This window comes from Zosterops lateralis (assembly GCF_965231275.1).
Source record: "Zosterops lateralis genome assembly, chromosome: 19".
NCBI classification, from domain to species: Eukaryota; Metazoa; Chordata; class Aves; order Passeriformes; family Zosteropidae; genus Zosterops; species Zosterops lateralis.
The window spans coordinates 8,018,117-8,033,762 of NC_139779.1; the positions used below are offsets into that span (position 1 = coordinate 8,018,117).

General features: G+C 49.2%; 1 protein-coding gene across 3 annotated transcripts in view; it reads right to left on the reverse strand.

The window, feature by feature from the left end:
- Nucleotides 1-15,646, reverse strand: part of MTMR4 (myotubularin related protein 4) — a 61,859-nt gene that overhangs the window by 35,271 nt on the left and 10,942 nt on the right. For all 3 annotated transcript variants that reach the window (XM_083875342.1, XM_083875343.1, XM_083875344.1), the window contains exon 2: nucleotides 5,824-5,897. In XM_083875342.1, the coding sequence (XP_083731468.1) occupies nucleotides 5,824-5,826 (3 nt within the window). In that variant the 5' untranslated portion in view covers nucleotides 5,827-5,897. The remainder of the gene's footprint in view (nucleotides 1-5,823; nucleotides 5,898-15,646) is intronic.

Consider the following 15,646-nt stretch of genomic DNA (forward strand, 5'->3'; position numbering starts at 1 on the left):
GAGTCTCTTGGGCAGAGTGTGAGCACACATTGCTGTTAAGTGCAAACAGCACAAGACCAGAGTTTATAACGCACAAAACCACAGGCAAGGTAGGTAAGAGATTTGCTCCAACCCACAGTGAGATTTTTAGGGCCAAGGCTCAGTTCAGGGCCTGGTACAGGCATTGTTTGCAGAAGGACCTTTGTAACCCCTCTAAGCTGCAGCTGTGCAGAGTTAAAGGGCTGCTCATCAGATCAGTACTCTGAATTTCCAACCTAAGCTGACCCGAACATCCACAAATAGAACTTCTGCTTTCACTGAAATATTTTTGCACTTTTAGTATCAGAAAAAGACTCATGCATGACTTAGAAACTTCTGCCCAAGCACTGAGCCTGGTGCAGAGCAGAAACCTCGCTCTGAAGTTCAGTGGCTTCACAGACATTCAAGAGGAAGTTGATTCAGACTCGGCTTTCACTTCCTTCAAGAATTCCCAAAATACCTGCCCTCCTTCCCCTCCAGTGACCCAGGCAAAGGCAGGAGTGGTGCTGGGCAGCACAGGACTGCAGAGTTCTCCAGAGTCCTTAGCTGGCTTAGTCAGAGGGATTTCCTAAATGCCACCTTGGATGCTTCCCCAGCTGGGCTCTGCTGCACTATCACAAACCACCAAGGAAGAGAAGGTTATTTCACAGAACTGGGGGCCTCTGAGTGTTCTTAGTGTGTGTGTTCATGTAGGCAGAGAGAGAAATCGCCCTCATTTTCTTCTAGCTACCATTCCAAGTGTTTCTGAATTCCAAGGAAGAGGAGCTGAATATAACATGGGCAGCATGTTCTGAAGGGCAGCTGGCAGTGATTTGCCACTAGCACTGCCCACTGTTCCTGTGCTGCACCTCTCACCCCTCCAGATATCCCCAGATCCACTCTGCAGGTAAACAGCTTGCAGCCTTCTCCTGAAGGTCCCAAAAGGGATTTGGAGGCTTGGAAATGACCCAGTGCTTGGCAAGGTAGGACTGGCACTCAAGGCACTGCAGCCTCCAAAGGAGATGATATTCCCTCTGGAGACATGCCTGCATGCACCAGGAGCCCAGCCTGCAGCACAGGGTTCACAGGGAACATCTGACCTCCCAAGGCCCATGGAATCTGCATTGGCAGCACAGGACAGGCATCAGGATGCTGAAATCTCTCTCATGGTCTAGAGCCAGTCAGCATCCTGAAATTAATGATTTTGCCAGTGGCTGGTCCAGCTTTCTGCAAGTTTGGGAAAGTGTGGGCCAGGGAGCAGCTAATTCCCACCTGGCCAGGTCCCTTCTAACCCAAACCATTACATGATTATAAGAGAAAAACTGCTCCTATTCACTGCAGGGCATTTCCAGCATATCTGACTCAGCCTTCCACAGACATGTACACCCTTCCCAACCCTGGCATAGCTTTATCCCCTATTTCTTTTTGGGACCACAAATAAAATTACTCTCTCCTTAGGCAGAAGGCACTACACCCATGTCTTCTATGGATTAAGGGTGGGCTTTTCCTCACCGCAGCAAGGGGCATCACCCCACAGATGGAGAGGAGGGAAGGCAAGGGCTGGCAGAAATCTGCATGTGCAGCCCTGTCCCTGGTAGCACATCCATTGCACAGACTGTCCTGATCCGCCTCCAGCTGGAGAAAACTGACAGAAGAATTGGCAGGAGGAGGTGACTGCCCTGGGAAGGGAATTCCAGGACACAAGAAGTAAGTCAGAGGGAGCCAAGGAAGCTCTGTCTGACATCAGGGGCTCCAGCAGCAGAGGGGCCATCAGGATACTCTACTTTAGATCCTTCCAGGTCTGAATATTATTTTCAGTGAAGATCAAGCTAGGAACTAATTATCTAAATCTTCTTTTCCAGGTGAGATAGGGAAGGGAGAGACTTGCATCATTTATCTCATTCTAAAAGTTAAAAATTATTCTCTTTCTGCCTGGCAGATGCCTCTATTGGGTGAGATGAGCTGCACTCAGGCACATATTTCTTTCTCTCTCCATAAACTGATGCTGGGACTGATGAGCTGTGGCCAAAGGCACTTCTTGTTCTGCCTCCCTTACTTCTGTTGCACAAAGGGCATCTTTGTTTCAGGTCTCCCTACGTAAATAGTTCATTTCCTCAAAGCCTAGGGAGGTTTGTGGGTGAACTGAAAGCTGCTGAGCTTGAGGTGGAAATAAACCCTTAAACCTGTGCAAAGAGAAGTTACTGTTTTATATCCTGTAAATCAGCACTGGGATGGTGGGTGTCATCTTTTAATCTGGATAGGATGATAGAAGAGCTTACAGATCTGTAATACTGCATTTGGTATTTGTTCAGAAAGGTGCCCAGAGGTGAGCATGGAACTGAATATGCAGCAAGAAACCTTTGAGGAGAGGGACAAAAGGACACAAGTCATGAGCTGTCAACTCCATGCACCAGCACGAAGGGACAAAGGGTGGCTGCAAATGCCCACCTTGAATAAGTCATGGGCCCCTCTGCAGGGTAAGAACCAGATGCCTACAGTGCCAGTATCCCAGCAGTTAGGAGAGGGAATGCTGCTGTGGGAGCTGAGCACTGAGCTGCCAGCACAGCACCTGCACCAACCCACCTGCCAGATTAGTTTTAAGTAATGTATTAAGGTATCAAGTGCTCCTTAGGGCTCCATTAGCCGGAGTTAAGGATTAAACCAGCACTAGTGCTGTCTTTAAGGTCATTCCCATCAGCAGCTAGTTTTGGGGGAAAGTGGAAAGAGTTGTGCAATCCATGCTGTTAACACTAGAGCAGGCATCTGGAGCAGCAGAAAGGGGAGAGCAGCTGGTGAGGCACCTCTGGGGTGCTGCTGACTAAGGGCAAAGCTTATGGGCCTGCCCTTGCTAACCACAGGGCACAGGTGCTGCAGCCTCAGCCTGCCATGAACACAGGGAATTAGGGAAGCACTCAGCATGCCTGCAGGGAACGGGGATCCAGCCAGCCCCGAGGTGCCCCTTAACCCACAGCCCACCTCTGGCCCTCCTTGTGGTTAAGTCAGGAGTCACAGCCCTCCAGAGAGGTCACAGAAGGACTCCGAGGAGCCTGTCAGGAGTTTCCATCAGTTCTCTGCCTTCAGCTGCTGACAGAAGCTCAGGTAAGGGAGTGGAGGTAAGTGCTTTTTTTCTACAGCTTGCAATTACAACTTGCTTTCTCTCCCTTGCCATGGGAGACAAAAAGCCCATAGTCTCTTCACAAAACAGTGGGTGAAATGGGAGGGGCTTTTGGTGGTTGGTTTATTTTTTCCAAAATGAAAAAATAACTTTCAAAAAAATCACAGGAGCATTTTAACAAAATATTTTTTAAAAAAACTTTCAGAAGGTCATTTGAAGCAGTTAATGTATCTTTGGGTACTGATACGGAGCAGGAAACCCTCTCCTGTAGAAGAAGCCAAACAATGATTACACCTAAGGGTGGGCAGGGTCAGGTCGGGTAAGGTCTGTCCAGACATAGGAAAGGAGTTCAGGGAAAAGAAAAGCTTCCATGTTTTAGTAAATCCAAGATTCCAGTCTCTGCACTCAAAAACAAAAGAAGCAGAAAAAATTAACAACAACAACAAAAAAAAACAGAACCAAAAAACAACAACAACAACAAAAACCCCCCACAAAACCACCACAACAACAAAAAACCCCCAAAGCCGAAAGCCAAAACAGGTTCAGGGAGGGGTGATGAGAACTAAACACGGCTTTGCTACAGAGAATTTAAAAGACTAGAGCTCTTCAGATGTCTAAGGGGAATGTGTGGAGGCCTACAGAAAGGCAGGAGACACTCACAGGCAGCACCACACTTTATTGTTATTCCCAATACAAGAACCAGCCAAAACAACGCAGGGCTGGTTCCAAAACAAAGCAAGAGGTGCTTGGCAGCACAGCTTTGACACAACTGCAAATCTTCACCTGGTTTTTAAAAGCCTGATGAATTCATAAAAGGAAAACCTACCAAGGGCTCATAAAACATCAATAAATTGTTTCTGGATTACCAAGTCCCTGAGCTGCAGGTCCTGCCAGGTGACAGCACACACCTGAGTCACTCCCCTGCGGGATTCACTGGCCCTGTCACTCAGGTGTCTGACCAGCCTTGCCCTCAGGGGGGCCAACCTGGCCTTTTCCGTGTTTCCTGGGGGGATTTTTGATACATTTTCCATGTGTTTATTCCCTTTTTTTCACTCATATCTGGATACATCTGCATCCCTCTCACCTCCCACCCAGAGAAGCTGTTGGGTTTTACACCTCCAATGTGACACCAGGGCAGCTCCAAGCTTAAGTGTGAGGTCCTTTATCAGGTTTTGATAGGCAAGGACTTTCACCTCCCCACCCCAGACCAAGTTCCTCCCCGTGCAGCACCGGGGATCAGCTCTTCCAGCAGGAAACACGGGAGATCTTGAGGCAGCACCAGGGAGCATGAGGACAAGGGCTACAGCAAAAATGCTGTGTATCTACTCAAGCTGAGAGCTCAGCTAATGCAGGGAGTACCTTTCCTTTCCGATTCCAGTTGTTAACAAAACACATCAGGGACAATCCCTCAGGAGACATCACCATTTCCTTGAGCACTCTGCCAGATGTTTATCATTTGTTTTTTCTAACGTGTTTAACCTAAATTTTTATGTCCTCAATCCGAATTTCCAGCTCTTTGTCTGTCTCTGCAGTTCTCCTCAGCACCCCTTCCCCCACAACACAAAGCTGGTGCTGATCCATGTCACTGCAGCAAGTTCAGGCTCTGCCCACATGCAGATCACCCTTCTTCAAACTACCCCCCTCAGGACACCCTCAGCATATCTTTCAACGTTTCCAGTCTCCAGCTTTTTTCCTCCCAGCAGATCCCTTGTATTTTGGGTTATTTCTTGCTGGAGGCATTAGAGGTCCTTTATCTGAGTTTATCAGCAATCTGGCTGCTTTGGCTGTGGTTCAGATTCTTTGCTACCACATTTTTCTGCGACTAATTCTTGTGAAATTTTTGCTCCTTTGGTGGCACTGGAGCTGTAATTACCATGGTGTGAAATCCTTCACTGAGAGGTGACAGAGGAATACAATGAGAAACCCCAGCAGTAAGTTTTAAAGAAAAAATAAATCAGTAAGCTACAAAAACTGGATGACTGTCAGTAGTCCAGGGAGACAGCAGGGGGTTCCAGTCTTTCTTAGTTTTTTTCCCAATATATTCCAATAACAGGTTTAGGGGTAAATATGTCCTATTAACAGGATCTTGATGACAGTGATAAATTCTCTCTATTATATTATTGTATATAATACACAATACTGTTCCACTCTCGTATTTCTTCTCCTACATTTAGCAGCAGTACACGATTTGGACACACAGAGAACAAGACCACCCATAGAGGACAGAGGCAAACCAGAATCATGGAATCATTAGGGCTGGAAAAGCTCTCTAAGATCATTGAGTCCAACCATCCCCAAAGCACTGCCAAGGCCACCACTAACCCATATCCCCAAGTGCCACATCCACGGGGCTGTTAAATCCCTCCAGAGATAGGGACTCTACCACTGGCCTGGGCAGCTGTGCCAGGGCCAGACTACCCTTTCAGTGAGAAATTTCCCAAAATCCACCCTGAGCCTCCCCTGGCCCAGCCTGAGGCCATTCCCTCTCCTCCTGTCCCTGTTCCCTGGGAGCAGAGCCCGACCCCCCTGGCTGTCCCCTCCTGTCAGGGAGTTGTGCACAGGATCCCATCTGAGCCTCCTTTTCTCCAGGCTGAGCCCCTTTCCCAGCTGCTCCTGGGGTTCAAGCCCCTGCCCAACTCTGTTCCCTTCCCTGGACACACTCCAGCCCCTCAATGTCCATCCTGTAGAGAGGAAATAGGACATGGACTCACCATCCTCAGACACCGTCCAAACCCTCCTGGTTCAATCACAGTTCAGTCTCTCCTTGTTCCTTCACAAGTCTCTCCTGCAGCAAAGAGGAGACAAGCAGAGCAGAAGTTTAGCTTATATGATTTTAGTTAAGAAGTCTAACTTACAGGAATGGTACCCCGGTGTGAACATAGAGGAGAAAAAAATCAAGACCCCTGAGGCCAGTGCCCAGTCTGTACCTATGCCTGCCAACCTCTGTTTTGTACCCTTTCCAGGAGCTGCTGGAAACCAGACTCAGCATTAGGAGGAGACACCAAATCCTTTTGGTCACTCACTAACACAGGACCCAGGACTTGTCACATAAGAACACAGCAGCCTGTGCCCCACAGGTACAAAACTTGCACTTTGGGGGAACACAGGAGGGACCTGAAGGAAGACAGACTTGGTCACTGTGATTCAAGGACCCAGGGAAGATCCTCCACAGGGAACTTGAGTGTTTGGAGAAGATCACTGTGGTCCTGGGAGGAAAACACCTCTAAATCCAATTGGGTCCTGCCTGGGAGGTGAGAGAGGGTGCAAACACTCCAAGTACCAGGAAAAAATAGCAGGTCCTTCTGCCAGCTTTGCCCTGCTTGAGGGACATCACAGGAGGCATCTGTAGGAAGGGAAAAGCAAAGCAGCATGACTTGAACAAGGTCCTGCTCCAAGATCTTTTCCAACAGGACCAGATGCTTCCACAAGTGATCCTGGGAGCTCTATGGAGGAGAAGACCCTTCCTCAAAGTTTTCAGGTGCCTCCAATACAAGAACAGTTGATCACCAACATCTCTCTCGTCTGCTCACATTTTGCCTCTGCTTTGCTCTCCCAGTCCCACAGAGGGGATGGAATTATCCGCAATTAAACACTGGGACCAGGGATGGGCTGAGCCCTGGGCACTCCTGTCCTGGTACCACTCACCTGCCTGAACAGCCTCCCACTGCCCCACCCCGGCAGTGTCCAAGGCCAAGCTGGATAAGGGTTGCAGCAACCTGGGAGAGTGGAAGGTGTCCTTGCCCATGGCAGGGCATGGGATGGGCTTTAAGGTCCCTTCCCACCGAAACCATTCTGGGATTCTCTGAGGCAACACAGAAATCTGCATGTGTGTGTCCCAATGTTTTTTAAATATTAAAATTTAAATATTTTAATCAGGGATCTTCAGTATTTCAGTGTAGCTTGAGGATGACTCAGAGCACACCAAACAAACCTGATTTCTGTCAGTCTCCTGTAGCATGTCAGAACTCTGGGAGTGCTCAAGGTCTTCCACAAATTTTGCTACCATTAATTTTAACCTTTCTCCTCCTCAGGTCAAATACAAATGCCAACAAATGCGCAATTAGAGATGATCTAAACATCTCACACAACACACCCCAGCTGGGAATCCCCCTCCTTCTGCCACTCAGGAATTGTGTTGGCTACAGAAGAGCTCTGAATACCTGCCCAAGGCTTTCCTTTGCTCAGGGATTTCCTTCCCAGCCCAGAATTAAGTCAAGTTTGACATCTACATGTCAAAGGGCCAAGCTGAATGCCAGCACCGAGGAGTCATTGCTGAGATGTGATTCCCACAGTGAGACAGCTGCTCCCACTCTGCTCCTGCCATGCCCGGGTTGGAATCATTATCCTTGGCCTTTCAGGCCATCTCTCAGTTCCTGCCATGCACTTGACAGGAAAGGACAGGATAAATGAATGGGAGGTCAGAAAGGATTCCAGACTTCTGCAATATATCTCTACATTTAATTCTTATTTTTATGGAGCCATGGAGCTGCTCTGAAGGCTCGAGCCCCTCTGTGCAGGAGCCAGGCTGGGAGAGCTGGGGTATTCACCAGGAGAAGAAGAGGCTCCAGGGAGACCTCAGAGCAATTTCCAGTGCCTGAGGGGGCTCAAAGAGAGCTGGAGAGGGTCTTGGGACAAGGGATGGAGGGACAGGATAAGGAGGAATGGCTTCCCACTGCCAGAGGGCAGGGATGGATGGGATATCAGAAAGGAATTGTTCCTTGGGAGGGTGGGGAGGCCCTGCACAGGGTGCCCAGAGAAGCTGTGGCTTCTCCTGGATCCCTGGAAGTGTCCAAGGCCAAGCTGGATGGGGCTTGGAGCAACCTGGGATAGTGGAAGGTGTCCCTGCCCATAGCAGGAGGTAGAATGAGATGGTCTGTAAGGTCCCTTCCAGCCCAAACCATTCTGCCATATTACCTTACATTTAAAAGTAGATCACCAAGTTCCAGGAAACTATGAAAAAAACCACCTACACTGGGAATCAGATTTCCTATGAAAACAGAAAAGGCCAAATACTGCACTATCACCCTTCAAACCAAATCAGTCTGGCTCTTTTGAACTATAAAAGCCTTTTTCCCACTACTTCGCAAATGATCTCACATATCAGACTTCACAGAGGAAACAGCCTCCAGCAGGAGGCACCAGGAGTCACTGCCAACTGGTGACATACAAGTGACATGAGAAGCATAATTAGTTTGTGGGTAAGAAAGGGAATAAAAATATTAACTATGCTTTTTTCACTAAATCTGAAGATACTTGAATTATTGACAACATTGAACAAGAGGAGTACTGTTCCTGCAGTGTGCTTTGTACCAATGTATCCAATCACTGCTAATGGCCAGTGCAGTTTCTCAGTTCCTTCCTTGTAGAAGTTAGTAATGACCAGAAACTGAAACTCTGTGGCTGCGTCATGAGTGAGGAGGTTCCTCCTCGCTCCCATCCCCCAGCTCTCTGGACAGCCAGTTCCCCAAGAGGAAGGCAGGACTCCTGGCCCTACAAGCTCAGTCTACTAGAATGCTGCTGCTCCTGCGTCCCCAGGGCCTTTCTCCTCCTGTGGGAGCAGGGGCAAAGCTGAAGGGCTTCCTGAGGATTTATGGAGTGAGAAACCACAAAAACCCAAGTGCTGCTTGTACCTCTGGGGACTCCAGCCTTACCCGAATGACAGTCGGCCCAGGCCACCAGGCAGTCTTCCTCAAGCACTTGTGCAGTTCCACATGCTCTTATGCTGGCATCTCAAATGCATCCCCCTGTTTCAGGGCAGGCCATAGCCCTCCTCCTTTCAAAGCATGCTGTGTCCTACTGGCTGCTGGCTCTGCCCCTGTGGCTTCCAGCCCAGGGTCTCCAGCCCTTGAAAAAGAGGTGGTAGCTGCCCACTGCACCCAGTAATGCTATCCAGCACCTCTCAGGGCCGGACCCATCAACTTCTCCTGTGGAAGTCAGGTTTGGCACCTGCTCAAGGAGGTGCTTCCCAGGCAAGAGGCTGGATTACCCCAAAATCCAGGTGAGATGGTCCCCTTAAAATCTTGGTCACAGGGGATGGGCCAGGGTTGTCTACCTGCTATGCCAAGGTGGAGGCTGATGCTCCAGAATTAAATGAAGACAGGACCAGGGTCAGAGAAAGCCAAGAGAAAAAGGATGGCACTAGAAAGAAGATAAAAGAGAACAATGGCCTTTCACACACAGATGGAATCACTGAATCACAAAATGCTTTGGGTTGAAAGGGGCCTTAAAGCTCATCTTGTTCCAGCCCCTACCATGGGCAAGACCAGGTTGCTCCAAGTCCCAATGTCCAACCTGGCCTTGGACACTTCCAGGAATCCAGGGGCAGCCACAGCTTCTCTGAACAACCTGTGCCAGGGCCTCACCACCCTCACAGAGATTTCCTTCCCAATATATCTAACCTAAATTTCCTCTCTCAGTCTGAACCCATTCCTCCTTGATCTGTCACTGGTTTCTGGGTGACAGTGCACACTGATAGCTCATGTTGAGTTTTTTCACCCCCAAGTCACCCCAAAGCCCAGAGCTTCAGGCTGTTCTGCTGTTGTGCAGTCACAGGAAGAGCATGGGGCCAGCAGCTGCCTGCCTTGCTACTGCTCACTGGAGGGAGGCACAGGACAGTGCTGGTGCTGCTGGTGGGGCTGAAGTGATACCACCTGATACACCTGGGGTGGGGGAAGTAGAGAAAATAACTTACTTCTCTTGAGCATTTTTATAGCTTGTAACCTTCTCTGGAACACTCTGGGAGACAAACCCTCAGATAATAAAGCCATTGTCAAAGTTGAGAACACTCATAAAACCCTTCATTTGCTCTCCTGTAGCCTCCTGCTTGCGTGACTCACACCACACTTCCTTATGCAACCGCACTGCTGCCTCCAAGGATCTTTGCCCCTCCAGGTGAGAAACAGAAGGGCAGGGACTGGAGCAGTGTCTGGAAACCTCTGTCTCTCTTCCTTGCAGATGGTGGAAGAGGCTGCTGTAAGAATCTGTCCAGGACCAAGCTCTGCTTGCATCCTCCAGGATGCTCATCCTTGGCCCTGGCCAGACTGTCACACGCACGAGGAAAGGACTGCTCATTTTCCAAACTGCAGCTCTGTACTGCAACACCCAGGTCCCCTCTCAGCTGCAATCCAAGCTAGGATGTGACAGGAACTGGGAATCACAGCAATCCCCACAAACAACTGGGCTGGAAAAACCCAGGAGAATCACTTCCTCTCCCTCTGCCTCCCCAGGTCTCATGGAGGTGCCACAAAAGCACAGTGCTGTGAATTTACAGGAACCTCTGAAAAAAGCTGAAAATTTTGCCTCCAGCACAGTGGGATTAACAATGGTGAGCTGGGCATAGGGAACATGGAATAATGAGGAATAGTGAGCCAGGCATGGGGAACACAGAATAACGAGAAACACCCGCTCCCTGCCATCACCTGCCAGCACAGCACAGAACAGGGATCCTGTGGGAAGGAGGGAGGGAAGATGCCCATTGAGGCACATTCACACATGGAGCTTTGGAAAGCTGGGAAAGGGAGCAAGAGCTGGCTAAGGCTTCCTGGCTGCAGGGGTGTCGTGGGTGCCCCAGGCGAGGTGGGTGGCCCCTGGCAGCTCCTCACTCCCTGCTAGGAGACTCGATTTTAATTGCTCGTAAAACTCCAGCCATTGTTCGCAGTTGGAGCGGAGCTCTCTGCGCTCAGCATCAGCCCCGGGCAGAGATTTTTGCTTTAATTTCAGCTAAAATTGTAGAGTTGGTCCTGGTGCACTTAAAGGGGAAGAACAAGTCCAATATTAAATAGGGGATGTTAGAAGGAAAAAACCAGGAAACCTATTAGCTTTATTATGATCCCAGATGAAACAGAAACAGCCATCTCAAGCGTCTGGACTAATTAGAGGCTAAAAATATAATTGTCAGACCCCACAGTTACATGCAAAGCAGATTGTATGGGCCGGTCTTTGTTATTTTAAACAAAATTACAGCTTAGAGGGTTGTTTCTAATGAAGGCCACAACCAGCTGCTCTTCAACAACACAACTCTTTTACTGCTGAATAACTATTAAAAAGAAAAGATCAGGCTACCAGAGCCCAGAAATGTCACAGCAATACCAGATTATGGTGACAAGTTGCCAAAGTATTCAGATTGCTCTGCAGCATGAAAGGATCCTAACTTAAAACCAGGGGGAAGGGCTGAATCTCAAAATGCACCTATGGATGAAGGGCACCTGGAAGTGCAGCTTAGATTATCTCACAGGCACCCCCACATGAGCTGCATAACGGAGACTGGCAAAATGTCCACTGCAAAAACATACAATAGCAGTGATGGCAGAGGGGACAGATCGGTGGCACTTCTGTCCACAGCACTGCTGGGACCATGGCTACAACTGCCTGAGCTCAGCCAGCACACTTGGAGCAGGAAGATCAATCCCACGTACCGATCCAAAGCAAGATCAGCTCACTTATGCAGATTAAAAACTCAAAGATAATAAAATAGAAGAATTATTCAATATACTGCACTATTTATGCAAAATATCAGTCCTGCTGACAAGAACAGATCTCAATCCAATTACTGGCAGATGAAGTTTCAGAATGGAATAAATTCCATCAAGCTTATGGGAAAAGTTGTGCTTTTTGTTGCCTGGAGTATTTAAAATGCCATTAAATAGTTGTTTTTAGTCCAGGTCTGAATACATGAATCTTCACAGGCTCTGGGTAAGCAGAGCTGCCCATGGTGCCCTCAGCACATCCCAACCTCCAGTTACTCTTCCCATGATCAATGCCTTGGGATTCCAGATTGAGTCTCATGTTCAAAGTTATGGAGATGTGGGATGGGCAAGAGGAATTATCCCAGGAGAGGGGGCTACCTGCCATTGCACTGCATGGCCCATCCTGAGTTCCAGAGAATAGCCTCATCAGGCCACCGCCTCACTCAGCCCATGGCACAGAACCACATCCCACCCCAGTTCACCCACAGCCACCAGGAGAAGGTCATGATTTGCAAACTCTTCCTGCTCATTCAACTCAGGAGTCAGGTCATGATTAAAATACCCTGGAAGCATTTTTCTTCATATTTTAAAGTAATCATGACCTCTTTGAAGGCTGCTGAGGCTCCAGTTGCATTCCAAGTGGGAACATCTAGGTTTCAAACGTAGGATTGTTCCCAAGAGCTCAGGCCAGGACACATAAATCAGCTTTCTGCAGGACTGCAAGGTTAGGGAAAGCTGCCATAGCCAGGAACGCTCCTGACTGCACAGCACCATCCTACAGGAGAAAAGCCCTCAAAAACACACTCACATGTGCTCAGTGCTGGGCTGGCTCTCATGCCCATTCCGAGGGCAAGTACATACAGCTGTACAGGGAGGATGCTGAAGGCCGGGATCAGCCACAGAGGGAACACAGTGACAGAGTATCCAGGCCTGTAACTGACAGCCAGGCACAGGGGGAGAGGGACAGAATATGCCTGTGCCAGCTGCAAAAGGAGGGCAGGGGATGTGTGTGAGGATAAGGTTACATAAAGCAACAGGACAGAAACCAGAGCCCTGCTGGGACAGCAAATCCCCAAGGAAGTGCGGAAGGAGCAGCAGAGCAAAGGAGAGAATGGGCAGAGCAAGTTCAGGATTTCAGGAGCACAACTGTCACAGAGTCAAATCTCCCAAATGGCAAAGGCAGGGAGAATAACATCCCAATCTCAGGGTTTTTGCAGCAGCAGCTCCAGGCTGAGATGAGGGACTTCACTTGGACTGGGCTGTGTCCAAGGGACTTATCATGGAAGTGGGGAAAAAAAAAATTAGGCACAGGAGGTGAGTAGGAGCAGAGGTGAGCTTTGCTTTTAACAGGGGAGAAACTACACAGCATGGAGTTATTCAGAGACAGGTGAGAAACTGAGCAAGGGGGAAAAAGGAATAGTACAACAGGCAGGAACAGACAGCACAGGGGCAGAGATGAGAGGACAAAACAGAGAACTTGTGCCTGGTGCAGGGAAAGGAGCAGGGTGCCAAGAGGAATGCAGAGAGGCAGGATGGCATGCTGAACCGCATTTTGTCCTTTCCCCTCTAAAGAAACAAGGTCCTCAGCAGTAAAAAAGAAGTGGAAAGAAGGTTAGAGAAATCAGAGGTGCACCTGGAGCAGCCACAGACTTAATGCCCAATAAAAGCAGAGCTCTGATTTAGCAAAGCCCAGAGTAGCTCTGCCATGAGCCCTGAGCCTGCACAGCTGTGGGAAAGCCTGGACGCAAGAACTGCCATGGATACACCACTGCCAAAAAGGAGAATGAACAGGAGAAGTTTTGGAAAAGGAAATACGTGAGGTGGCCTGGAGATCATAGAGGGTGGGAAGAGCAGTGCAGACCCTGGGGCAGAGTTGCTGGAGGGTAAAAGGGTCGCTAAGCAGAGGTCACTGGAGCAAGAGCAGCACTGGAGTACAGGCAGTTTTTGGGGTTCGTGTGGCTGGACAGTGTGGAACTGAGGACTACTGAGGGTGGAGAGAACAGAGGAAGCTGTAGAAGGAAGGATGCAGGAATGTAGAAGAGGGTGTGGAAAGAGCTGGAGGGAGAAACAGGCAAACAAGACTAGAGTTTGAGGGAGGAAAATACCACCAGAATTCAAAAAATGTTGAACTAGATAGGCCGGGCCAGGGATACACCTGGAGCCATGACCTGCCAGCCACTTCTGTGTCAGGCTCAGGGGACAGCTTAGCCTGGGGACACTGTCAAAGCAGTCTAATGACAACTTGCTTTGCAGAAGAGTGAAGAAACCAGGGAGGGGGAGATCCTTATGGTGCATCCAAGCTGCAGAACCATATCCCCAGCAGCATTTTTTGTCTGTCCCATCCTTTCCTCTGTCACATCTTGCTCAGCCAGGAGTCAGGAGAGATGGATTCACAGAGGAGCCAGAAAACAGTTTATATCATGTGCAAGATGGAACAAAATGATTTTAAAGTCCTTTTCAAACCTTGCACTCTGTGATTCTATGGGATGGGGGTGCACAGGCAGATTCTGACAGACCCCAGCTGGAGGGTCCAGCAGTGTCACCTAGATGCCATCAAGGTGTATGGGATAATGAGGGAAGAGAACAGAGCCCAGCATGTTGCCAGACCCCTAACAAGCACTGCTATCCATCTCTGCAATGATTTTAAGCATAATTAATTTCAGCAGCCTGCCTGCCTGCCAGCTGACTCTGCTCTTTACATTAATGATAGTGAAATCGGAGTTTCAAGGGGAACTCAGTGACAATAAGGAAGCAGAGCCAGGAGCAGGAGTTTCTCAGCTCATCTCCTCCTGAGGCTGGGGCAGGCGGTGGCACCAGGTGGCAGCAGCACACCGGGGATGGTTCCCTGCCAGGTCAGCGTCTGCTTCCTCCTTCGTGTTCCGCAGGGACGGGAGCACGGCCCGGCAGAGGAGCTGCCACCACCGAACCGATTCGTTCCCCATCCCAGGCAGCCCGAGGCAGATGCAGAGAGGGACAGACCCCTCGGTCATTTCCATGAGGGCACGGGGAGGAACCACAGCCAGAGAGCCCTGCTGCTCCCGTGCCATGCCCACCCCACTGGCCTTTCATCCCGAGCTGGCAGAGAAGGAATTCAAAGCCAAGGCTCCGAGCTGAACTCCCTAATTGTAGGACTGACAGAGACAGGAAGCACAGCTTTGGCAAACATTTCCAAAGTTCCCTTGTAACTCCAGCCTGTTGTTCTCCAGCTTTGTTTGCTTTTCTTTAAAAAAGCAGTTGGGACATTTCAAGTCACAATTAAGCCTTTATTCAAGTACAAACAATTGCCTGGTTCCTACCCAAAGCAATGCAGATGGACTCATCCTAGCTGCAATCCAGGCTCCTGCCTGTTCCTCCTGCATCCTGCAGCTCCGGAGAGAGGGACCTGTGTGCCCTGGGCTCCCTCTCCTGCTGCCCTGGTGCCTCCCTCCACACCGTGCACTGACATCAACTCAGCCTCAGGAAGGAAGCAGCAACAGCTTCAAGGAAATGGTGCCTGCACTACTGAGGTCAATCCCAAGTCTCCAGGCCAGAAGAGTGCTGTCTAAACTGGTCTCTGTGCAAACACTCGGTTCTCATTATGCACCAGAATTCACCTTTAACTTCCATCAGCTTGGGGAGTCTCTGACAGCCACAGTTTTTTCTGAAAGGCAAACTTTGTGACTGCAGAAAAAAACTGAGATATGTGACCCAAACACACCAGAAGGCTCTGAAATCCAAAGATAAAGTCATGAAGTGTGCCACTTGCCCTCCCTACAAATTTTCCCAGCCAAGCTCAGGGCCTTCCCAAGCACCCATGTCTCATATCCTGGCATTCAACATGTGGGTATTTTAAAATCATTTCAACCAAACAGCAGCAACACAACTTCAGCCCTGTTGTTATTACAAATGTAACTATTATTCTTTTATACAAGTGCATAAACAATACCCATGTGGTATGACTTTAGGAATCCTAAGGTTTCTGAGGCACATTCCTGCAGCCAGAGGACAGGATGGATGGGGGAACTATAGCCCTTGGAAAAGGGCAGGCAGGACACCTTTGTCATCTAAAGTGGTGCCTGCCTGCAAGGAT